The sequence below is a fragment of the Thamnophis elegans genome, unplaced genomic scaffold (genome assembly GCF_009769535.1).
Source record: "Thamnophis elegans isolate rThaEle1 unplaced genomic scaffold, rThaEle1.pri scaffold_225_arrow_ctg1, whole genome shotgun sequence".
Classification (NCBI taxonomy): Eukaryota; Metazoa; Chordata; class Lepidosauria; order Squamata; family Colubridae; genus Thamnophis; species Thamnophis elegans.
Window position 1 is genome coordinate 8,942 of NW_022473694.1, and position 25,833 is coordinate 34,774.

Consider the following 25,833-nt stretch of genomic DNA (forward strand, 5'->3'; position numbering starts at 1 on the left):
CTCCCTCCCTCCCTTCCATCTTTCTTTCTTCCTCTATCCCATCTTCCTTCAAGGAAGGAAGGAAGGAAGGAAGGAAGGGAAGGAAGGAAGGAAAAAGATAAAGGAAGAAATAGGAAGGAAGAGAAAGAAAAGGAAAGAAGTAAAAACAGAGGGAAGAAGAAAGAAAGAAAAAAGAAAGATGGAAGGAAGGAGGAAGAAAAAAGGAAGGAAGGAAGCAGGGAGAAGGAATGAAAAGAAAGGGAAAGGAAGAAAGAAGATTCAAGAAGGAAAGAAGGGAGGGAGGGAGGGAAGGAGGAAGGAGATGGAATGAAAACAAAGGGAAAGGGAAAGGAAGAAAAAAGTGAAAAAGAAGGAAGGAAGAAAAGAAAGAAAAAGAAAGAAGTAAGTAAGAGATGGAGGGAGGGAGGGAGGGAGGGAGGGAAAGAAAGAAAGAAAGAAAGAAAGAAAGAAAGAAAGAAAAGATAGAGAAAGATATCTGGAGGGAAAATGTCCAGATCAGAATCCGATGCTGCCCCGAGCGAGGCAATATCCCAGTTTATTTTGGTTTCCCAAAAAGGCCATCATTCCAGTGTAGGTCTGAATGCGGATGGGCTCGCTCACCAAAACCACCCCGGGAATCCGGCCTGGCGCAGGGGCCGTTTCGTGGGCATTCTCCACAGCTTGGACCAGCTGAGCCTTGAAAGCAGAAACCTACAAATGAACAAGAGAGGCCATCAACCAACCTATTTCCCCTCTTCCTTGCAATTCTTCACAGAACAGGATTAATAGCTATCCCTTTTTTAAATTTCTTTTTTCTTTTTTACTGGAGCTTGAAAGTGCAAATATTAAAACTAATGCCAACTAAAAAATATATATCAAAAAGAAACAATGCAGAAAGGAAAAAGAGAGAGAGAGAGAAATAAAAAAAAGAAATAATTAATGGTTATTTTAAATAATTGGATAAGGTTAGCAACCGTTTTTTTTTTTTTAAAAAAAGGGATTTCGGGGAGTTTAAAAATGAAAAGATAAAGTATAAGCTAAAAGAATTGGGAGAGAGAAAAGTGGAGAATATAAACAAAGAAGGTAATTATCATTTTAGGTAATTAAGTAAGATTAATTATCCTTTTTAATCATGATTTCTATTGGATTTTTAAAATGCAGAAAAACCCCTGAAAGACGTAGCAAAAAGAAAAAAAATGCAGAACAAAAAGAAGGGGGGGAATAAAGAAAGGTAATTATCATTTTAGATAATTAGAGGAGATTAATTGTCATTGTTTTAATCAATATTAAAGTTTAAAAATGCAAAAATAAAAATAATACCAGCTAAAAAATATATTAAAAGGCACCGTATACAGAAAGGGGAAAAAGAGGAAGGGAAACATATAAAGAAGATGGATGATTATCATTTCGGACAATTTTTTAATAGTCTCATTGTTTTACAGAATACAAAATAGCGGAGTTGGAAGGGACCTTAGAGGTCTTCTAGTCCAACCCCCTTCCTGGGAAGTCCTTGACTTACGACCATTTGTTTGGTGACCGTCCAAAGTTACAACGGCACTGAAAAAGGGGGACTTATGATCAGCCCTCACACTTACGACCATTGCAATATTCCTCTGGTCATGTGATCAAAACTCAGATGCTTAGTGACTGACTCATATTTATGATGGTTGTGTGATCCCCTTTTACGACCAAAGCAAAGTCAATGAGGAAATCAGATTGATTCAGAGTTGAGGAGGGATAAACTGGGAACCTTTGGTCACGGATGATTTAATTACATTCCTACCTGGAGCAGGGGGTAGAACTAGATGACCTCTGAAGGCCCCTTCCAGCTTACACATTGTATTCTTCTGGAAGGCGCCTGCTTGGGAAATTCCTGCATGCATTTCCCTGGAGAACTAGAGGCAGCCCTCCACTTATGACCACAGTTCGGTCCAAAGTTTCTGTCGCTAAGTGAGACAACCATCACTGTTGCTGAGAGGAGCCTCGCCCCATTTTACGATCTTTTGTGCCATGGTTGTTAAGTGAATCAGTGCAATTGTTAAGTTAGCGACACGGTTGTTAAGTGAATCCGGCTTCCCCCTTGATTTTGTTTATCAGATGCAAAAGGGGATCACGTGACCCCCCCGGGACACCGTGACCGTCATAAATACGAGTCAGTTGACAGTGGGAACAATGAACTGCTTGCCTCCAGAAGTCGTGGGTGCTCCGTCACTGGAGGCTTTCAAGAAGAGGCTGGAGGGCCATTTGGATCACCTGATATTAATTGGCAGTCTGAGCAGAGGGGGTTGAACTACAAGACCTCTAAGGTCCCTTCCAACTCTTAGCAATAGCAATAGCAGTTAGACTTATATATCGCTTCATAGGGCTTTCAGCCCTCTCTAAGTGGTTTACAAAGTCAGCATATCGCCCCCAACAACAATCCGGGTCCTCATTTCACCCACCTCGGAAGGATGGAAAGCTGAGCCGGTGAGATTAGAACCGCTGAACTGCAATAGCAATAGCAATAGCAGCTAGACTTATATACCGCTTCATAGGGCTTCCAGCCCTCTCTAAGCGGTTTACAGAGTCAGCATATCGCCCCCAACAATCCGGGTCCTCATTTCACCCACCTCGGAAGGATGGAAGGCTGAGCCGGTGAGATTAGAACCGCTGAACTGCAATAGCAATAGCAATAGCAGCTAGACTTATATACCGCTTCATAGGGCTTCCAGCCCTCTCTAAGCGGTTTACAGAGTCAGCATATCGCCCCCAACAATCCGGGTCCTCATTTTACCCACCTCGGAAGGAGGGAAGGCTGAGTCAACCCTGAGCCGGTGAGATTTGAACAGCTGAACTGCAGAACTACAGTCAGCTGAAGTAGCCTGCAGTGCTGCGTTTAACCACTGCGCCACCTCGGCTCTTATTCCCTTATTAGCTGCCAAGGGTCTGAATTTTCATCACAGGACCACAGGGCCATAAGTGGGTGGGGGGGGGGAGTCCCTTTTTTAAAGTTCTGTTGCAAACTTGGAACGGTCCCTAAATGAATGGTCGTAACGCGAGGACCTATTCTGTAGGGGGAGGAACGGAGCAGGAGAACTTATGGCTTACGAGAACATCTCCGACAAACAACTCCAGAAACCGGATCCCTCCATATGAGAGGGATCTAGTGGTGTCCTTCAGCCACCTCTCCATCATAACACAGCTGGGACCCTCCCAGATTTGGGGTTGAGTGTTGGGGGGAGGTGTTGTTAAGGGGGCAGAAGGGTGTTGTTGCCAAACACTTGTGAACGCGTCTCTTGCATGCAAAGGATATTTTTTCATGCCCAGGATTAAAAGAGAGAGAGAGAGAAGGAGGGAGGGAGCGATCGAATGCACTAAAACATCCTCTCCATGCCAGGAACACAAAGGGGTTGAGTTACACACCCCACAACGACGAATGGACAGCTGGAAAGCAGCCCAGTTCTCGAGGATAAACCGAGACAGATGCAGATGGGGGGGGGGGAGGAAGGAAGGGGTGGGGGTCTCTCTCTGGATGGAAATGGAGCAAAGCACTTGACAGGCGACCCACGCTGACCCCTGCCTCGCTCACTCGCTCCCGCACACCCATGCAGCCGTTTTTGTTTTAACTGGATTTTAAAATTTAAGACCCCCATTCTAAATGTTTCCCGTGGCACTTTTACGGAAGGATTGCCTGCGAGATAAGCAGAATATAAGTTTGTTTGTTTCTTGCACTTAAAGGTAAAGGTTCCCCTCGCACAGATGTGTTAGTCGTTCCCAACTCTACGGGGCGGTGCTCACCTCCGTTTCAAAACCGGAGAGCCAGCGCTGTCCGAAGACGCCTCCGTGGCTGGCATGACTGATCCTATTTCTCTACTCGCATTTCTTAAGTGCTTTCGAACTGCTAGGCTGGCAGAAGGTGGGACAAGGAACGGGAGCTCCCTCCGTTACGCGGCGCTCGGGATTCGAACCGTCGAATGGCCGAGCTTTCTGATCGACAAACTCAGCATCTTAGCCACTGAGCCACCGCGTCCCTCTCTTATTACACTTACGTGCTGCTTACCTGGCTGACCATCTTTCCGTAAAAGTGCCACGTAAACCATTAGAACGGAGGTCTCAGATTTTAAAATCCAGTTAACGACGGCGTGCTTGTGCGGCCTTTCACAGAAGATGCTAAGCTTACTTATCCCTCGACTTACAACCGTCGTTTGAAGTTACAACGGCAGTGTAAAAAGCAACTTATGCCGCCTTTCCACACTTACGACCGAGTCCCGTGATCAGAATTCAGATCACGCTTGGCAACTGACTTGGATTTATGACGGACCCCCCCTTTGGCGACCTTCTGACGAGCAAAGTCAATAGGGAAGCCAGATTCACTTAACGACCGTGTCACCTACTGAACAACTGCAGGGTATCAGGGTTCCAAGTATCACCCCCAACAATAGAAGACTCTGAGGCTTGAGTCTCCTCATTCGCTTAACAGCCGTGGCAACGAAAGTCGTAAAACGGGGCAAGGCTTGCTTCATAACTGTCTCCCTTAGCAGTGGAAATTTAGGGCTGGGTTGTGGTCATAAGTCGAGGACTGTCTGTAAAGCTGGTCGTTCATCACTGGAAGCTTTTAAGAAGAGACTGGACCGCCATCTGTCATAAATGGGGTAGGGTCTTCTACTTGGGTGTGGGGTTGGACTAGATGACCTCCAAGATCCCTTCCAACTGTGGTATTCTATATTCAATGAAACAAAAGTTGTCTTCAATCGTTGTGGGTGCTTCATCCGCCACTGGAAGCTTTCAAGAAGAGGCTGGACTGCCATCTGTCAGAAATGGTGCAGGGTTTCCTGTTTGGGTGGGGGGTTAGACTAGATGACCCAGAAGGTCCCTTCCGGTTATATTATTCTGTTCTGTTCTGTGAAAGCTTTCGGCTACTATTTTCTATGTTTCTTCAATGTTTTTGGCAGATTCTCTCCAGCTCTTCCCTCCCCCACCCCACCTCTGCTCAGCTCAACTTTCTCTTTTATTTATTTACTCTTTTATTTATTTATTTGGCTTCTAAACTATCAGGATTCAGTTTATTCTCTGCGGTTTCCTGAAATAAAGCATCCACAGCACAACACTGCAGCTCAGATGGCAAAACCATTAAAAAAAAACTCAAAATCAGGATCATTAAGTGAAAATTAAAACGCTCGGACCATAACAATCGGAGGTGTTTTTTAAAAAAATGTTCTTTCTTTTTGGGGCAGCTTTGAGTTCTAAGAATAAATGGGTAAAATTGCTGCTTTTTCCAAAGGCCTTGCGGCTTCAAAGAACATAGCATCCTAGGTCTGAAAGGGAGCTCGGAGGTCCTCTAGTCCAACCCCTGGCTCAAGGCAGGAGACATCCTTCCCTACAAGCATTTAACCACTGTGGCAAGTTTATAAAAGTGGTCAAAACTCACTTAACAAAGCCTTTGAGTTTCCTCTCCAGGATCTGGCCTTCTAAAGAGCAGCCAGGGTGGATCTCCTCTAGGACTGACCGGTTGGATGGCCTTGCAGTCCAAGGGACTCAATGCAGGAGTCTTCTCCAGCGCCAGAGTTCAAAGGCCTCCATTCTTCAAGTGAAGGGGGGAGTTCAGCCATAATTAAAATGAGGTCAAATGGGACTGCAGTGGGGCATTGCCGAAACGGTGTTCCTAATAAATGACTGGATTTCTTTTGAAACTTGGCTGGAGGCTCATGAATTAAACCTGACATCTTTGTTATGTAGACTTTTAATGGACCATTGAGAAAGGTGGGGGGGGGGCTATTAAGAGTGAGCCTGTTTCCTGCCTAGAAACACGTTTCTCCATTTCTGATCCAGGGAAATGTAATATTCTGCCTTTTTCAATATTTCCCAGGATATTTCATTTTTCTAGGGGTGGGCTTTAACTTCCGACTCAAGAATCCAATTTTTTTTAAAAAATACCCCAGTGCTCAAAACAAGCAACGGAGCATGTTTAATTAGCCAAAGAATATTATTTGCATAAGCTATCTCCTCATTTTAATGTATGGGGGGGATGTATAATTTGGGACAGGGGGTCTCCAACCTTGGCAACTTTAAGCCTGGAGGACTTTCAACTCCCAGAATTCCCCAGCCAGCTTTGCTGGCTGGGGAATTCTGAGAGTTGGAAGTCCTCCAGGCTTAAAGTTGCCAAGGTTGGAGACCCCTGATTTAGTATGTAGCAAGAAATAGGTAGGGGGAGCATAGCAGCTCAGCTAATGGGGAACACGGAGGCGTGCGGTGGCGGGGACAGAGTGATATAAAGAAGGGGATATTTTGGATCAGAACCTTGGAGAGAAGCCAAGTTTTCATAAGCTTCTCTCGCCGTTCGGCGCCATAAACGTCTTCGAGGGTTATTGTTCAGGCGAGCTTGCCTCTGGCCACCAAGGGAAGGAGCCAGGAGCAAGTAAACAGCCTGAAAAGGAGTGTGTGTGTTTGTGTGTTTGTGTTTGTGTGTGTGTGTGTCTATCTCGGAGAGAAAGCGCACACGTGTTGTGGGATACAAACATCACCCTTCCTCCCCAGCCTATCTTCCCATCTGCAATTTGGCTCAGGAGAGAATTAGTAACCGGATCTCCCCCATTTCAGAAGAGAAAAACAGCAAGCAAGAATTAGTCTTTGAGATCAAGTCTTTCTTACAGGGAGGAGGGGGTATCAAGTGAGAAGGGGGAGGATTGTGGGGGGAGGCATAGGCCTATGGTTTTCCTAGTCGCAATGGGTGGCTGTGGAAGTTGGACCATAAGGAAGGCTGAGCGCCAAAGAATGGAGGCCTTTGAGCTCTGGTGCTGGGGAAGAAGACTCCTGCATTGAGTCCCTTGGACTGCAAGGCCATCCAACTGGTCAGTCCTGGAGGAGATCCACCCTGGCTGCTCTTTAGAAGGCCGGATCCTGAAGAGGAAACTCAAAGACTTTGGCCACCTAAGGAGAAGGAAGAAGGACTCCCTGGAGAAGAGCCTCATGGTGGGAACAATGGAGGGCAAAAGAAGAATAAGGGGACGGCAGAGAAGGAGGTGGCTGGATGGAGTCACCGAAGCAGTCGGCGTGAGCTTCAATGGACTCCAGAGGACGGGAGAGGACAGGAAGGCCTGGAGGAACGTGGTCCATGGAGTTGCGATGGGTCAGACACGACTTCGCAACTAATAACTATCTCTCTCTCTCTCTCTCTCTCTCTCTCTCTCTCTCTCTCTATCTCTATCTCTATCTCTATCTCTATCTCTATCTCTATCTCTATCTACCTACCTACCTACCTACCTACCTACCTACCTCTATCTATCTATCTATCTATCTATCTATCTATCTATCTATCTATCTATCTATCTATCTATCTATCTATCTATCTACCTACCTACCTACCTACCTACCTACCTACCTACCTACCTACCTATCTATCTATCTCAAGTACTTTGGCCACCTAATAAGAAGGAAGAAGGACTCCCTGGAGAAGAGCCTCATGCTGGGAACAATGGAGGGCAAAAGAAGAAGAAGGGGACGGCAGAGAAGGAGGTGGCTGGATGGAGTCACCGAAGCAGTTGGTGTGAGCTTCAATGGACTCCAGAGGATAGTAGAGGACAGGAAGGCCTGGAGGAACGTGGTCCATGGAGTTGCGATGGGTCAGACATGACTTTGCAACTCACAACATCTATCTATCTATCTATCTCAAGTACTTTGGCCACCTAATAAGAAGGAAGAAGGACTCCCTGGAGAAGAGCCTCATGCTGGGAACGATGGAGGGCAAAAGAAGAAGAAGGGGATGGCAGAAAAGGAGGTGGCTGGACGGAGTCACTGAAGCAGTTGGCGTGAGGCTGTGAGCTTCAATGGTCTCCAGAGGATGGGAGAGGACAGGAAGGCCTGGAGGAACGTGGTCCATGGGGTCGCGATGGGTCAGACACGACTCCATGACTAACGACAACTACATAGAATTCTTCCACAAGGAGCTTGCAAAAAAAGACGCGTCTACAGGCACGAAGATCCGGGAACAGAGACTGTATGCATGGCCAACCTCTAGAATAGGGGCGTCCAACCTTGGCTGCTTTAATCAGAATAGAGCTGTGAGGGGCCTTGGAGGTCTTCTAGTCCAGCCCCCTGCTCAAGCAGGAGACCCCATATCCTTCCAGACAAGTGGCTGTCCAGTCTCTTCCTAAAATGGAAGGTGGAAGAATTCCTTGCCTTTCAAACGTTCCGCGCACCGTAAATGCAGAGATTCGAAGCGGAAAACTTCCCCCTGCAAAATATCTGCTTCCCTTCTCACAATTCTCTTAACTAGGTCAAGTAGTAAAGGCAAAATTGGGATACTATTACCTAATCTAGATTATTTTCTACTGCGTGATCCCAACTTGACGGGTTAATTGTGGTTCAGGGACGGGGTGAACTCGGGACAAAGGTCTTTGCAGGTGTAGATTAAGCATGAACACATGTATGAACACATCCATACTAGCTAACCATGTTTGTTTAGTTTATGGTTAAGGATCAGACCCGTTTGCCTGAAATGATATAGGGTTTCCTTCCTGAGCAGAGGGTTGGACTAGAAGACCTCCAAGCTCCCTTCCAACTCTGCTATTCTATTCTTTTCTATTCTTATTCTTATTCTTATTCTTATTCTTATTCTTATTCTTATTCTTATTCTTATTCTTATTCTTATTCTTATTCTTATTCTTATTCTTATTCTTATTCTTATTCTTATTCTTATTCTTATTCTTATTCTTATTCTTATTCTTATTCTATTGCAGTCCAATCCAGTCCATTCTCTATTCTATTCTATTCTATTCTATTCTATTCTATTCTATTCTATTCTATTCTATTCTATTCTATTCTATTCTATTCTATTCTATTCTTATTCTTATTCTATTCCAGTCCAGTCCAGTCCAGTCCATTCCCTTCTCTACTCTACTCTACTCTACTCTACTCTACTCTACTCTACTCTACTCTACTCTATTCTTATTCTATTCTATTGCAGTCCAGTCCAGTCCATTTTCTATTCTATTCTATTCTATTCTATTCTATCCTATCCTATCCTATCCTATCCTATCCTATCCTATCCTACCCTACCCTACCCTACCCTACCCTACCCTACTCTACTCTACTCTACTGTAGTCAATTCTTTCTGTTTCTCTTCTAGTCTATTCTTTCTCTTCTCTTCTCTATTCCATTCCATTCTCTATTCTATTCCATTCCAGTCCATTCCAGTCCATTCCAGTCCATTCCAGTCCATTCCAGTCCAGTCCAATCCAGCCCAGCCCAGTCTTTCTGTCCTGTTCTCTTCTCTTCTCTTCCATTCCATTCCATTCCATTCCATTCCATTCCATTCCATTCCATTCCATTCTCTATTCTATTCCATTCCAGTCCATTCCAATCCAGCCCAGTCTAGTCTTTCTGTCCTGTTCTCTTCTCTTCTCTTCTCTTCTATCCTTGCAACAGACTAAGCTTGGTGTATATTAACCGTGGTTGGGTTTTTCATGGCTGAGGGGGACATGCAAGCCCAACTCTATAACCTTCCATCTATTTGGCGAACGAAGGAAAACGGATTAGTCCGTGATCATTTTCAGCATCTTGCGTGAATGCAGCCACTCTGGCATATCAAACTCCCCCCTCCTCCTGGCAACCTCCCCCTCCCACTCCCTTCTGTTGAGGTGGTGACCCACCTGACAGATGGGGCTAAGCCTCGGGCAGCCATTTTTGACCGGGTGCTCCGTGAAGGTGGCGTAGGGCATATGGGTGGACCATGGGTTCCAGCGGGAGAGGAAGTCTGGTTCTTGGTGTTTGTCCCAGAAGATCCTCAGGCCTTCTCCATTCCTCCTAGGAAACAAGACATTTGGGGTCAATGTTTGGCCACTTTGGCAGCTTGAAAATGTGTGGACTTCGACTCCCAGAATCCCACAGCCAGCATGAGCGGACTTCAACTCCCAGAATCCCTCAGTTACTGTTGTGGCCTAATAGTGGCCGGCTGAGCTGTTGTTGGTGGAATCTGACAGTGACGAACACTATGGGTCTGCCCTGGAGGCTGAGGAAGACTTGGGGGGTGGGTGGGTGTTCGGAGTCAGAGCAGGGACTAGAGAGGCCTGTTGGCCACCAGGTGGTGTCTGAGTCGGGGAGCAGTGAGGAAGAACAGAAGGAGGCTGACCCTGATGTATCTATGAGTAGGGCTGCGAGGAGGAGGGAGCAGCTTTGGAAAAAGGGTCACAGAAGGAAATAGGAACAGGTGGCTACTCATTGGCCCCTCCTGGACAGCTTGAACTCACGACGGGAGGGAAATTTTGCAGGATACAACAATTTACTGATCCAGCCGTAGAGAAAGATTGGGAGAATTTCGTGAGTTCAAGCCTTGTTTCATAGAGATTGCTTTCTGGGCTCCCAGCCAAGGGGTTGCTTATCTCCCTCCTTAGTTGTGGCAGACAGCCAAGTCTGCGCCAGTATATTTTAGAGGCTTGGGACAGAAGAGTTACCATGTGCAGAGTTCAATTCACAGAGTTCTCAGCCGGCATGAGTGGAGTTCCCCAGCCACATAGGTGGACTTCAACTCCCAGAATCCACCAGTCAGCAGGTGTGAGCCTCAATTCCCAGAATTTGTCAATCAACATGTGTGAACTTTAACTCCCAGAATCCCTCAGTTACCATGAATGGACTTCAAATCCCAGAATTCCTCATTCAGCTTGCGTGGACTTCAACTCCCAGAGTTCCTCAGCTAGCACTAGTGGCCTTCAACTCCCAGAACCCCTCATCCATCATATATGGATTTCAACTCCCAGAGTTCCTCAGCCACCATGCTACCTGGGGGAATTCTAGGAGTTGAAGTCCACCCATCTTCAAATTGTCACGGTGAAAGGACACTGTTAGGGGTGAAGTGGTCTTTTTGGCCTGCTCCAAGGGAGGGACTCCTTTAGATGAACCAAGCTTCCAAGTTCTCCAGAAGAACCAAAAAGCCTGGACATACGGAACACAGAATAACAGAGTGGAAAGGAACTTTGGAGGTCATCTAGTCTAGCTTCCAGGGATGGAGCACCTGGTGATCCCTGCAGGGAAGGAATTCCTATCAGGGGTCCCCAAACTTGGCAACTTTAAGACTTGTGGACTTCAACTCCCAGAATTCTGAGAATTGAAGTCCACAAGTCTTAATGTTGACAAGTTTGAAGACCTCTGTCCTAGATGGAAGAAGATTTTGAAGGACATGGTACCCAGTCATGGACATAAGGTATTTTTTGGAAGAAATGTCCTTCTGGGTTCAGCTCCAAGTGGGGAAAAAGACCCTGGAAACATGGAGGCTGCTGGGAAAGATGGTTTAATGGTGGACAGAATCCCATAGCTTGAGCTCCTGAACAGAAAAGGTGGTCCCATACTTCCAGATTTTTGGTGAAGAAGAAAAGAGAGAGGGTGGAGGAAAGGGGCTTTCTCAGCATTCCTGAATTTTTTATACTCTGTTCGGCCCCCCACCTCTCTGTTTCCCCTTCCTGTGTAAAAAAAAAATGTATTCTGATTGGTTGCCAGACTCCCAAGGGCGAGGTGTGTGTGTATGTGTCTGTTTCGTGTTAGCTAACTTTGTAAGTTGTTGTGCCTTTTGAGTCCCAAGCTTGGTTGAGTTCCCAGATGCCATGCGGTGAGTTTCTGTTGCAGGCTAATCCTACCTGTGCTATGTAGAATAGACTGGCCCAGGCATTTTAATAGCCCACTGGCAAAGGTGGGGGCTATTAAGAGTGAGCCTGCTTCCTTCCTGAAAAGACATTTCTCCTTTTGCATATCCAGGGGAAATGTAATACTCTGCCTTTTTCAATATTTCCCAGGGTAATTTCGTTTTTCCAGGAGAAATCTGGGTGCTACAGTATTGCAGGACTTGCAAATGTTTGGAGAACATGGGAAAGTGAAACATTTCCCAAGGGTGACACCTGAGCTCCTGGAAAAAAAAACAATTCACGGATGAGTCAAGATGAAAAGCATCATCACCCAACTCTTGCCTGGACGCTCCCCAGGATACAAGCACCCCCTCAAGGCAGGGAGAAGGCAATTGCACCGCACAATGAAAGGTGAAGAACATTGAGGTTCTCCCCCCCCTCCCCTAGCCAAGGTAGGGAGGGGCAAACAAATTCTCCTTCATTGCCCCAAGGCCATTGCGAGCTAGTTGCACCACCAACTGCCTTCTGCGTCCTTCTGGCTCTCAAACCGCACCCACATCTTCTCTGAAGTTCCTGAGACATCTCCCTTTCCTTCAGGAACCCGGGGCCCAAGATCCTATAAGGCCTTGGGAAGGCCACACCTGGGATACGGTACCCAGTTTTGGTTCGCCACGATGTAAAAAAAGATGTGGAGACTCTAGAAAGAGTGCAGAGAAGAGCAAGAAAGAGGATTAGGGGACTGGAGACTAAAACATATGAAGAACGGTTGCAGGAACTGGGAATGTCTAGTTTAATGAAAAGAAGGACCAGGGGAGACATGATATCTCATATTCCAATATCTCAGGGGTTGCCCCAAAGAAGAGGGAGTCAAACTATTCTCCAAGGCACCTGAGGGTAGAACAAGAAGCAATGGATGGAAACTAATCAAGGAGAGAAGCAACTTAGAACTGAGGAGGAATTTCCTGACAGTGAGAACAATTAATCAGTGGAACATAAGTTGCCTCCAGAAGTCGTGAATGCCCCAACACTGGAAGTTTTTAAGAAGATGTTGGATAACCATTTGTCTAAAACGGTATAAGGCTTCCTGCTTGAGCAGGGGGATGGACTAGAAGACCTCCAAGGTGCCTTCCAACTCTGTTATTCCTGCCTTCCTTTTTTCCTTCCTTCCTTCCTTCCTTCCTTCCTTCCTTCCTTCCATCCATCCTCCCTCCCTTCCTTCCTTCCTCCCTTCCTCTCCTTATCCTTCCTTTCTTCCTCCCTCCCTCCCTCTAAAAAAGTTTTTTAAGAAGAGACAGCCACTTATCTGAAATGGTATAGTGTGTCTTGCTTGAGCAGGAGGGGTTGGACTAGAAGACCTCCAAGGTCCCTTCCAACCACATTCTTCTGTTAAGATGCTCCTTGGAGGCACCACAGTTGAACTGAACAATGTCACATGAGCCCAAACCCTTCTTTCTCTTCCTCTCTAAGCATCTTTAGGAAGCAGGATTGGAGGCCTGGAGATCCCGCTGGGTGGCATCTCCCAGAAGAAGGTCCAAAACAGACCTCAGTGGCTGCCCGCCGCATCTTTTCAAGATGCTGAAGATTGAAATGGATTAGGGGATGGACTGAGAGACGCCCCCTCCCTTCCCAACGATTTGGAGAACATGTCTGTGGCAGGAAGGTTTTCAGGAACCAGAGCACATAAGGGGACATTATCTTGATACAGATATTCCTCGACTTACAAGCATCCATTTAGTGGGCATTTATCTACATCTGCACCTCTATAACTGTCTGCTTTGGCTCTGCAACCCAACCAGACAGACACGGACTTCAGAGGAGAATCAGAACTGCAGAAAAGGCAACTGCTGGCAACCTGCCTTCCATTGAGGACCTGGACACTGCAGGAGTCAAAAAGAGGGCCGTGAAAATATCTACAGACCCCTCGCATCCTGGGCATCAATTGTTTCAACTCCGACCCTCAAAACGATGCAAAACGGGCACTGCACACCAGAACAACTGGACACAAGGACAGTTTCCCCCCCCGAATGCCATCGCTCTGCTAAACCACTGATTCCCACAACACGGTCAAATTTTTTTTTATTAAGGCTGCATTATTTTTACTATTAGTCTCCTCATCGTTCCTATCGCCCATCTCCTCCCACTTATGACTGCAGGACTGTGGGTTGTATCCTTACGATTTATATTAATATTGATTGTTTCCTGATTGCTTATGTCTACCCTGTGATCAGGGGTGGGTTCCTGCCAGTTCTAAGCTCTTCTCTAGAAGAGGTTCCACAAATCTACCGTCCCGTTTAGAACCGGTTCCAGCTCCCTCCCCCCCTCCCCCGTCCCCACATCATCAAGATGAAGAGCGAGAGGAGGAATCCTGGGAGTTGAAGTCCACAAGTCTTAAAGCTGTCAAGTTTGAACACCCCTGGGGGTTTTTTTTCCTAAAGGGTTAGGGGTGCAAGGCTCTTGTAACTTGACAGCTTTAAGACTTGCACACTTCAAATGCCAGAGTTTCTGAGCCAACATGACTGGAAGAGGAATTCTGGGAGTTGAAGTCCACAAGTCTTAAAGCTGTCAACTTTGAACACCCCTGGGTTTTTTTTCCCTAAAGGGTTAGGGAGTGCAAGGGTCTTGTAACTTGACAGCTTTAAGACTTGCACACTTAATGCCAGAGTTCCTGAGCCAACTTGACTGGAGGAGGAATTCTGAGAGTTGAAGTCCACAAGTCTTAAAGCTGTCAACTTTGAACTCCCCTGGGTTTTTTTTTTTTCCTAAAGGGTTAGGGGTGCGAGGGTCTTGTAACTTGACAGCTTTAAGACTTGCGTGCTTCAAATGCCAGAATTTCTGAGGCAACATTTTGGTTGCTAAGCAAGAGCGTTGTTAAGTGAGTTTCACCACATTTTACAAGTTGGCCACTCCCATCCGGTCACATGGCAGGCAAGCCACTCCCACCTGGTCATATGGCCAGCAAGCCACTCCCACAAAGCAGGCCACACCCACAGAAGAGATTCTTAAAAATTTTGTAACCCACCACTGCCTGTGACTATCATTAAGTGTTGTTCCTTATGATTCGTGACGAATGTATCTTGTCTTTTTATGCACGCTGAGACCTTCTGCACCAAAGACAAATTCCTTGCTTGTCCAACCACACTTGGCCAATAAAGAATTCTTATTCAAAGTTACAACTGCACTGAAAAAAGTGACTCACAGCTGTTTTTCACGCTTAACGACCGTTGCAGCCTCCCCAGAATCTCGTGATCCCCGTTTGCAACCTTCATTTCTCCGGCTTCCGACAAGCCAAGTCCATGAGGGGAGCCGGATTCGCTTAACGGCTGTAGAATTCGCTTCCGTGCAGCCCTGGTTCATGAAATTGGGCCCGGTTCCCTTAAGAACCACCGTCATGCTCGGAAATTCCTGTTGCAATCGTGGTCGAAATTCCCTCCGCGATTGCGGTCACAAAGTGAGGACCGCCTAGCGGACAGATGTTGCGAACGAGGGCTGCTGCGTGTTGGAATGTCTCCTTTGGAGACTTTAATTGTTCAGGGGAAACAGATTAGATGCGGCGTTCCTTCCCTCGTCCCCGAAACGATCAGGTTTCCCATTTCAAAGACAATTATTATGAAAAAAGCACCCATAAACACCTATGGCAAAGATGCCAAAATTCAGACTGGGCCAACTCCTATTTCTTGCCAGCCCAACAAATCCTCCTCCTTTTTTCCTTTTAATCTTTCTGTTCCTTCCTTTTTAAAGACATAATAATAAACACAGACCGGCTCCTAACTCCCGGCCAGAGAAAGCCGAAGAAAAGGAGGGGAAACAAAAGGAAGAAAAATAATAAACAGATTTTAAGACCTGGCTTGTTTTTATTCCCTTTTTTCCCTTTTTTCCCTTTCCCATTCAAGAAGCACCTGGCTTTCGAGAGAGAGAAGGAAAAACAAAAACGGGACGCCTGCGTTTTTCTCCCCAGACGGAGCCAGGTCTCCAAGCCGTGCCCACCCCCTCAATTAAAAATCCACTAAATTGCAAGTAGCGGGGAAGAGGGAAATTGTAGTCGTCGTCCCCTTTCCCCTTTTGAGTTGTTCGCCGCCCTGAGTCCCTCCCGGAGAAGGGCGGCATACAAATAAATTAAATCTTAAATCTTAAATCTTAAATCTCATTTCTGGACAGGAGTAAATTTTGGGGTGTCTGTGTATCACTTGCAAATGTTTGTGGATCCAGGCTCTTCCTTGGAGAGATGAAGTCCTGTACGAATTGCAGATTAGATTACAGATTTAACAGAGTTGGGGGGGGGGGACCTTGTAGGTCATCTAGTCCAACCCCCCACCCACCCACCCAAGCAGGAGACCCTACGCCATTTCTGACAATTGACAATCTACAGGCAGCCCTTGATGTAAAACTATTTGATTAAGGGTCGTCCAAAGCTACAACGGTGCTGAAAAAAAGCCACTGATGACTGTCCTCACACTTATGACCGTCCTACAGTCAAAAGTTGTGTTTGTGGTAGTTGCAGGATCACGTGATCGCCATTTCTGACCTTCCCAGGAAGTTTTTCATTGTGGGAAAACGGATCCACTTAACAACCTGGTTTGGATGACTGAGAAGCTCCGTAGATACCTGGGGAAGAGATGTGAGGATCCTTCAGGATTCAGAAGGTTTGGAAGTCTCAAGCTTTCTGAACACACACCTATGGGACACCTATGGGACACCTATGGGACACGTGTGAGTATCAGCTCCCTCAGCCAGCATGTGAGGACTTCAGCTCCAGCTCCTTCTCTTTCTAGCCATGGCCAACACGAGGTTCCTTCCACAGAAAACGGAAAAACCTAACAGATTTTACACACCTTGACTGGTATCTCACAAGTTCTCCAGATGTTCCTTCACCTCATCCCCCAGCCGTGGATCAAACTGGAGCAAATCCTCCTTTGCTTCTCTCCAGAAGAGGAGAAGGAACATCTGGAGAACTTGCGAGAAGAGACGGAGAGAGGAACCTTTGCTCAGCAAAGGAGGATTTGCTCCAGTTTGACCCATGGCTGGGGATGGGAGAGGAAGGGACCTCTTGGGAACACGTCAGAAGATGCGAGATTCAGCCGAAGTTCATGCAACTGGGATGAAGCCCTCAAAGGATTTGGAGAAGGGCGAGAGGACCAGCCTGTCGGTTCACTCCTTGAGAAAAAGAACAGTAATAACAAAGCACCGCCTATTGTGGTGGCCAACGTTAAACTTCTGAACGTGGTCAACCGAAGAAGCCAAGAATGCTTGACTGTTAAGCCCCAGGGACTTCTGGGGTAGAAAACTCCTCCTCTCTCTTTTTTCTAGCGGTTACCTTATTTTGGGAGAACAATGAAGGTGGTTTTAGAAAGGAGGAGGAGGAGGCACAGAAGAATGGTGGGGTGGGGGAGTTGGGTGGCCCTGCATCCTGTTTTGGGGACCAGGTGTTTTGGGTCAAAGCTTCAGAGAAATGGACAGACCCCCACGATCTCTTTACGAGGCCAATTGGGGCCTGGGGCCTAATTATATTAGGGGAGGGGGGGAAATGCAGTTTTGAAAAGGGGGCCATGCATTCAATTAGACCTGGAAATGAATCGAGATTTGGAATCAAGAGACGAAGCAGAGAGGGGTGTTTCTCTCTAGGACTTTGTTTCTCTACTGTGGTCTCTTTAAGATGTGCGGACGGACTTCACCTCCCAGAATTCCCCAGCCAGCACGCGCTGGCTGGGGAATTCTGGGAGTTGAAGTCCACGCATCTTGCTACATCAAAAGGCGACAGTGTTTCGATGTTTCTCTTTCCACTTCCTGCTCCTCCTCATTGTTCTTCTTTTGGCCCTCTTCTTCTTCTCCTTCCTCCTCTGGCACCACCACAATTCCTTCTTCTCCTTCACCACCGATCCTCCTTCTTCTTCTTCACCACTGGCACCACTGTTTCTCCTCTGTCATCACTCCTGTCCATTCTCCTCCTTCTCAACCATCACCACCACTTCTACTCCACCATCAACCTTCTCTTCTTCTCAACCATCACCACCATCCCTTCTCTCCTTCTTCTCCTATTCTCCTCCTTCTCCTTCTTCTCCTTCTCCCATTCTCCTCCTCTTCTCCTCCTCCTCCTCCCTTTCCCTCCTTCTCCTTCTTTCTGCTTTCCATTCCCCGTCTCCTCCTCCTCCTCCTCCTCTTCTTCTCCATTTCCTCCTCCTCTTCTCTTTCTTCTCCTTCACCTTCTTTCTGTTTTGTGTTACCCATCTCCTCCTTCTACTTTTTTTCCTCCTTCCTCTTCTCCTCCTCCTTCTCTTTCTGCTTTCTGTTCCCCATCTCCTTCTCCTTTTCCTCCTTCCTCCTCTTTCCTTTCCTTTTCTTCTTTCCCTTCTCCTTCTTCTCTTTCTTTATCCTTCTTCTTTTTCTCCTCCTCTTCTCCTTCTCCTTCTCCTCCTTCTCCTTCGTTTCCTTCTCCTTCTTCACTTTCTTTATCCTTCTTCTTTTTCTCCTCCTCCTCTTCTCCTCCTCCTTCTTCTCCTCCTTCTCCTCCTTCTCCTTCTTCTCTTTCTTTATCCTTCTTCTTTTTCTCCTTCTCCTCCTCCTCTTTTCCTCCTTCTCCTTCTCTTCCTTCTTCTCCTCTTTCCCCTTCTTTTCCTTCTTCTCTTTCTTTATCCTTCTTTTTCTTCTCCTCCTCCTCTTTTCCTCCTTCTCCTTCTCCTCTTTCCCCTTCTTTTCCTTCTTCTCTTTCTTTATCCTTCTTTTTCTCCTCCTCCTCCTCTTCTCCTTCTCCTTCTCCTCTTTCCCCTTCTTTTCCTTCTCCTTCTTCTCTTTCTTTATCCTTCTTCTTTTTCTCCTCCCCCTCCTCTTCTTCCCTTTCTCTCTCTCTCTCTCTCTCTCCCATTTTTTCCACTCCCTCCCCATCCTCTCATTTTGCGAAAGCCCAGGGCATCCCTGACTGGCACCCTGAGTGCTGTTCGGGGGTCCTGTTTGCACAGGAGCCTCAACAAGCAGAGAGGTTGGCACCTGGAGGGCAGGGGTGGTGTCACACAAAGGGCGTCCGTCCGTCCCCCACCCTCTCCCTGGCAGGCCAGCCCTGGAGGCGAGAGGTTGGGTTGGAAGCAGTTCAAATCACGCCCTCCAGCTCTTCCACCTCCCCACCCCCCACCAAGCAGGTGCCGTCTTTCTGGCCTCCGGAGTCACCTGGCCGCCAAGCAAAAACCTTTGGCCTGCATCAGATCAACAAGCCCCCCTCCTCCTTCTTCCTGTTCGGGGGGGGTGGGGGGGTGGGGGGAGTCAGGAAGGAAACGTCCAAGAACAGGACGAGAAAGTCCCGCTGATGATGTTACAAAGTCTGGTAACGAAACATTCAGAAACTGATCTAAAACAAGCCGGGAGAGGAAACCACGGCCAAAAATCTAAAACCCTCCAACTATTTTCTATTTTCCCAAGTCCTCCCACTCCCCAGGAAGGGCCAGAGACACACACACACCCCCCCGCCAAGAACACCACAAGCTCTCCACCCTTCTGGTTGGATGCAAAAAATTACAAAAAAACTCACACTTTTAAACTCCAAAAAAATATGACCTTGTGGGTTTGGGTTTTTTTTTGCTTACAATTGCCCAAGGATGCCCTGACTTCCCAGTTGCAGGCAGCAGGCTGAGAGCACGGCAAGAGTTTAAGATAGACTGTTCTTGCCCAGTGCTTTGGCTGATGCCACAGCTGCTTAGGGGATCCTGTTCATTTTGTTTTATTTCATTATAGTATTTTAGTTTAGACAATAGATTAGATTAGATTAGATTAGATTAGATTAGATTAGATAGATAGATAGATAGATAGATAGATAGATAGATAGATAGATAGATAGATAGACAGACAGACAGACAGACAGACAGACAATATATATCATAGATACGATCGGTGATAGATAGATAGATAGATAGATAGATATAGATGACAGACAGACAGACAGAGAGATAGAAAGATAGATAGATAGACAGACAGACAGACAGACAATATATATCATAGATATGATCGGTGATGATATATATATATATATATATATATATATATATATATATATATATATAGAGAGAGAGAGAGAGAGAGAGAGAGAGAGAGAGAGATGATAGATAGATAGAGAGAGAAATAGATAAATAGACAGACAGACAGACAGACAGACAATATATATCAGAGCCAAGGTGGCGCAGTGGTTAAATGCAGCACTGCAGGCTACTGCTAGATCAGCAGGTCAGCGGTTCAAATCTCACCGGCTCAGGGTTGACTCAGCCTTCCATCCTTCCGAGGTGGGTGAAATGAGGACCCAGATTGTTGGGGGCAATATGCTGACTCTCTGTAAACCGCTTAGAGAGGGCTGAAAGGCCTATGAAGCGGTATATAAGTCTACTGCTATTGCTATTGCTATTGCTATCATACATATGATCGATGATAGATAGATAGATAGATAGATAGATAGATAGATAGATGATAGATAGATAGATAGAGAGAGAGAGAGAGAGAGAAATAGATAAATAGACAGACAGACAGACAGACAATATATATCATACATATGATCGATGATAGATAGATAGATAGATAGATAGATAGATAGATAGATAGATAGATAGATAGATAGATAGATAGATAGATAGATGATAGGACGGATGGATGGATGGATGGATGGAGATACCTAGATATAGCTAAAAGATCTATATGGCCACTGATTTGCTCTCACTGATCCTGGGCAGTTTACAAAGAGCCGTTCTTCCCATTTGGAGCCCTCATCGTGACGTGAGGGAGGGTCCAAGGGGACGGTGGACCTCCTCCTCAGACAGTCCTGCTTTAAAGATGGCCTGGAGCAGCATTCCTCAACCTTCGTCACTTGAAGATGGGTCGGACTTCAACTCCCAGAATTCCCTGGCACTAACGCATCCCTCTTGATATGGATCCCCATTCTGGCCTGCTGACTCTCTTGCCATCCCTTTCTCTGCAATCTCTCCACTCTAAGAAGTGGGGGGGGGAGAACCCTCACGCATGGCCGGCTGGGGAATCCTGGGATTTGAATTCCTCCTTAGTTCTAGTCTGGATCTCTCCTGGGTGCATTTCCATCCGTTCTTCTCCTGCCTTCAGCTGCTTTGGAGAAGAGGTGGACACCCCCCACTTCCTCCTCCTTCGGGACAGCCCCATGTGGAGCTGCTCTCTAGGACCCCTAGTCCTTCTTTTCACCAGCCCCATCCCATTGCCCCATTTGCTAAGCGAGTGGGGAGGTGCAGCGTAAGCCAAGCCAGCCTGGGGAGAAGCGAATGGGTGCTTCAGCCCCCCTCCTGCTGACAAGAGTACAGAGATTCAGGATGGGCGAAGGAGGCAAACTGGGAGCATGTTTCTTCTTGACTGGGTGCAAATTTACCCACGGCAGCCGCCGAATTAGAGGAAAGCAGCTGCCGTCACAGTGGAGGGATGAGGAAAAATGCAGCTGGGAGCCAGATTGGGGGTTTGCAAACCTCTTGGTTTGCAAATTAAACTGGGGGATGGAGTAGGGGGGGGGAAGAGGAGGGGGCGGACATGAGCCACGCCAAGATCTCAAGGTTTGATCTGCTGAAAGCCACATACCCCCCCCCACACACACACCCTCCTCCTCCTCCTCCTCCTCATCTCCTTGCAGGCGTCTCTTGAGTCATGCTGATAATTCGGGCTGCTTTTTCATCCCCTCCAGGGGACGGGTGTGTTCCTCAGGGCCCTGCCCAAGTGGAAGAAGGTTGCCAAATCAATCTCTCCAGGGTGTGTGTGTGTCTTTGTGTGTTAACGCCTGTAATTGCAGCTTGCGTACTCCCTGCTCTTTGCAGGGGGCAACGGATGCAGGCCTGCCGGGGCGCAGCAGCTCGGCTGAAATTCAGAGCTTCTGGCTGGATCGTTGCCAGTTCAGCTGGGGAGAAGAATTGGGGAAGGGGGGGGGGCAAAGCTGATGACCTCCTCGTATTTCAGGGGTCTCCAATTTTGGCAAGTTTAAGACTTGGAGGGGGGGACTTTGACTCCCAGAACAGAATGAAATTAAAGTGGAGAGATTGCAGAGGAAGGGATCGCAAGAGAGGAAGCATCGCCGGCTGGAGGAGAATTCTGAAGTGTTGAAGTCCTCAAAGTCTTCAAGCGGCCAAGATTTGGAGAGACACCCCCCTCCCCGCCCTAACTGATGGGGGCAAAAGAACAGCCCCCATTTCAACAGCCAGACAGGTTGTGCGGTACAGCTAGTCCTTGAATTACGACAGCTCGTTCAAAGCTACAGCAACACTGAGAAAGGACCAGCGTTTCAGAGTCACGGCCGTCATAGCATCCCCCCCACCGTCCCGTGATCAGAATTCAGATGCTTGGCTCCCTATTTATGACCGTTGCAATGTTCTTGAGGTCACGTTGGTCCCCTTTTTGCGACCGTCCGAAAAAGCAAAGTCGAGGAGGAAGTCCCGATTCGCTTAATGACCACGTCGCTAACTTAACCACCGCAGCGATTCACTTAAGAGCGGTGGCAAGGAAGGTTGTAAAACGGGGCAAAGCTCATTTAACAACGGTCTCTTTCCTAGCAGTGGAAACGTTTGGCCCCCTATTGTGGTCGTAAGCCGAGGACTACATGTATTGCTAGCTGGTGACTGCGCCCCCCTTGCTCAGGGCCATTCCCCCAGCCCCTTTCTCCTTTCTCTGGTGTTTCTTCCCCCCCCCACCGCCCCCCCAGCCCAGATGACCCTCTGCATTCACCGCCCCTCCCCTCCCTCTTGTTCACTGCCTGGTGCTTTGTTTTAAATAAAATCTTGCAGGTGATTATTTATTTAGCGTCTGATGAGAACATGACAGAAGAGAAGTCAGCCTGGTCACCCATCGGAGAGGGAGACAGCTGAGCTTGCAAAAGAGAAGGGCAAGAGGGCTGCAAAACCTTTGAGCAAGAGGGCTGGGGCGAAGAAGACAACCCCCCCTCCCTCGCTGAAACCGAGAGCAAGGGAAGGACACACGAATTGGACCTCAGAAACTCAGAAAGAATTTCCTGGTCAATGAAGGCTTTCACTTTGGTTCCTGGTGGAATCCCTGCACTAAACAGAGGTGTCCTGGATGCTCTCTGAGCTTGGTGGCTTTCTTGCTGACCTTTCATTACCCAAAGTACACAATATTATCAATGCGAGGAGGAGGGAGGGGAAGAGGAGGAGGAGGAGGAAGGACTGTGGGGTCCTTGGTGCTCTCTGAGCTTGGTGGTTTTCTTGCAGGTGTTTCATGACCCAACTAGGGAACATCATCAGTGCTGGAAGGGAGGAGGAGGAGGAGGAGGAGGAGGGAGGAGGAGGAGGAGGAGGAGGAGGAGGAGGAGGAGGAGGAGGAGGAGGAGGAGGAGGAGGAGGAGGAAAAGGACTGTGGGGTCCTTGGTGCTCTCTGAGCTTGGTGGTTTTCTTGCAGGCATTTCATGACCCAACTAGGGAACATCATCAGTGCTGGAAGGGAGGAGGAGGAGGAGGAGGAGGAGGGAGGAGGAGGAGGAGGAGGAGGAGGAGGAGGAGGAGGAGGAGGAGGAGGAGGAGGAGGAGGAGGAGGAATGTGGGGTTTTTGGTGCTCTCTGAGCTTGGTGGTTTTTTTACAGACATTTCATGACCCAACTAGGGAACATCATCAGTGCTGGGAGGGAGGGAGGGAGGGAGGGAGGGAGGGAGGAGGAGGAGGAGGAGGAGGAGGAGGAGGAGGAGGAGGAGGAGGAGGAGGAAAAGGACTGCAGGGTCCTTGGTGCTCTCTGAGCTTGGTGGTTTTCTTGCAGGTGTTTCATGACCCAACTAGGGAACATCATCAGTGCTGGAAGGGAGGAGGAGGGAGGGGGAGGAGGAGGAGGAGGAGGAGGAGGAGGAGGAGGAGGAGGAGGAGGAGGAGGAAAAGGACTGTGGGGTCCTTGGTGCTCTCTGAGCTTGGTGGTTTTCTTGCAGACGTTTCATGACCCAACTAGGGAACATCATCAGTGCTGGAAGGGAGGAGGAGGAGGAGGAGGAGGAGGAGGAGGAGGAGGAGGAGGAGGAGGAGGAGGAGGAGGAGGGGGAGGAGGAGGAGGAGGAGGAGGAGGAGGAGGAGGAGGAGGAAAAGGACTGCAGGGTCCTTGGTGATCTCTGAGCTTGGTGGTTTTCTTGAAGACATTTCATGACCCAACTAGGGAACATCATTGGTGCTAGAAGGGAGGAGGAGGAAGAGGAGGAGGAGGAGGAGGAGGAGGAGGAGGAGAAAGATGAGAAGCAGAAAGAGGAGGACTGAGGGGTCCTGGGTGCTCTCTGAGCTTGGTGGTTTTCTTGCAGACGTTTCATGACCCAACTAGGGAACATCATCAGTGCTGGAAGGGAGGAGGAGGAGGAGGAGGAGGAGGAGGAGAGCGAGGAGGAGGAGGAGAGCGAGGAGGAGGAGGAAGAGGAGGACTGTGGGGTCCTTGGTGCTCTCTGAGCTTGGTGGTTTTCTTGCAGACGTTTCATGACCCAACTAGGGAACATCATCAGTGCTGGAAGGGAATGATGGAGGAGGAGGAGGAGGAGGAGGAGGAGGAGGAGGAGGAGGAGGAGGAAAAGGACTGCAGGGTCCTTGGTGATCTCTGAGCTTGGTGGTTTTCTTGAAGACATTTCATGACCCAACTAGGGAACATCATTAGTGCTGGGAGGGAGGAGGAGGAGGAGGAGGAGGAGGAGGAGGAGGAGGAGGAGGAGGAGGAGGAGGAGGAGGAGGAGGAGGAGGAGGAGACCACCTGCGAGACTGCCTACTGCCACTCTCCTCCCAGCGGCCGGTGAGATCACACAGGGTGGGCCTCCTTCAGATGCCGTCAGCCAGACAATGTCGGCTGGCGGCTCCCTGGAGGAGGGCCTTCTCTGTGGCTGCCCCGACCCTTTGGAACGAACTACTCCCGGAAATCTGGACCTCACCCACTCTCATGGCCTTCAGAAAAGCTGTCAAGACCTGGCTATTCCGGCAAGCCTGGGGCTGTTGACCGCATTGTTGAGGTCCAGCCCCGATTGAAATGAATGTATTTGTGTCGTTTTAACTTGTCTTATTTTATTTTTACTTTCTTTTATTTTCTTTCTCTTCCCTTCTGTAAGCCGCCCGGAGTCCTTCGGGATTGGGCGGCCTATAAATAAAATCAAACTTACTTACAAGGAGGAGGACTGTGGGGTCCTTGGTGCTCTCTGAGCTTGGTGGTTTTCTTGCAGACGTTTCAAGGCCCAACTAGGGAACACCATCAGTGCCAGAAGACTATGGGGTTTGAAGAGCAAAGGAGGAGGAGGAGGAGGAGGAGGAGGAGGAGGAGGAGGAGGAGGAGGAGGAGTGGGGGGGGAGGAAAAGGACTGTGGGGTCCTTGGTGCTCTCTGAGCTTGGTGGTTTTCTTGCAGACGTTTCAAGGCCCAACTAGGGAACACCATCAGTGCTACTAACTGATGATGTTACCTAGTTAGGCCATGAAACAACTGCAAGAAAACCACCAAGCTCAGAGAGCATGAAGGAACTCTCATTTCAACTCTGACTCACAAATATTCTCCTGTATTTGGTACTAAGCCAAGGGGCTGAGCTAGATGTCCTCAAAGAACCCTTCTGCCTCATACCTTCAGGGATAGAATAACCAAAGAGATGGAGCTAGCAATACATCCTAAACCATGGAGAAATAACATGAAGTTTCAACTTGTGCGAACTTGACCTATTGGATGGATTAATCCCTTGGTTCTTCAGAAGTTGCTGGTGCTCCATCACTGGAGCTTTTTAAGAAGACTTAAACAGAGTAACAGAGTCGGAAGGGGCCTCGTAGGTCATCTATTCCAACCCCGCCCCAAGCAAGAGACTCCCCCCCCACACACCGTTTCTGACAGATGGCAATCCAATCTCTTCTTGAAAGTGTCCAGTGATGAAGCTTTCACAACCTCCTGTTCCATGGGTGGATTTTTCAGATTGTTAAGACAATTAACCCGTGGAACAGCTTGCCACCAGATGTTGTGGGTGCTCCATCACTGGAGCTTTCTAAGAAAGAGACCGGACAGCCATTTGTCTAGAAATGGTATATAGGGGCACCTTCTTTGACGAGGAAGTTGCACTCAAAGACCTCCAAGGTCCCTTCCAGCTCTGCTACTCTCTCCTGTGAAACAAACCTGGTTAAATGTGCGATGTGAACACCTTTCCTGGCCTTTAAGCACAAGTTCCTAAATTGGTCAGCCATCCAACAGATCGAGGAAGTGAGCAGAGGTGGGTTCCTACCGGTTCGCACCGGTTCGATAGAACCGGTTCGTCAAATCTACCAAACCGATTAGAAGAGGTTCCACCAGTGGACCCGGAA

At 47.9% G+C, this 25,833-nt stretch overlaps 1 protein-coding gene across 1 annotated transcript in view; it reads right to left on the reverse strand.

Moving 5' to 3' along the window:
* Window positions 1–475: 475 nt before the first annotated feature.
* LOC116523375 (tumor protein p63-regulated gene 1 protein-like) overlaps window positions 476–25,833 on the reverse strand; it is a gene marked incomplete at its 5' end in the record, with an annotated part of 34,318 nt that continues 8,960 nt past the window's right edge. The window contains 2 exons of the mRNA XM_032238474.1: window positions 476–690; window positions 9,606–9,759. Coding sequence (XP_032094365.1) covers window positions 496–690; window positions 9,606–9,759 — 349 coding nt within the window. The remainder of the gene's footprint in view (window positions 691–9,605; window positions 9,760–25,833) is intronic.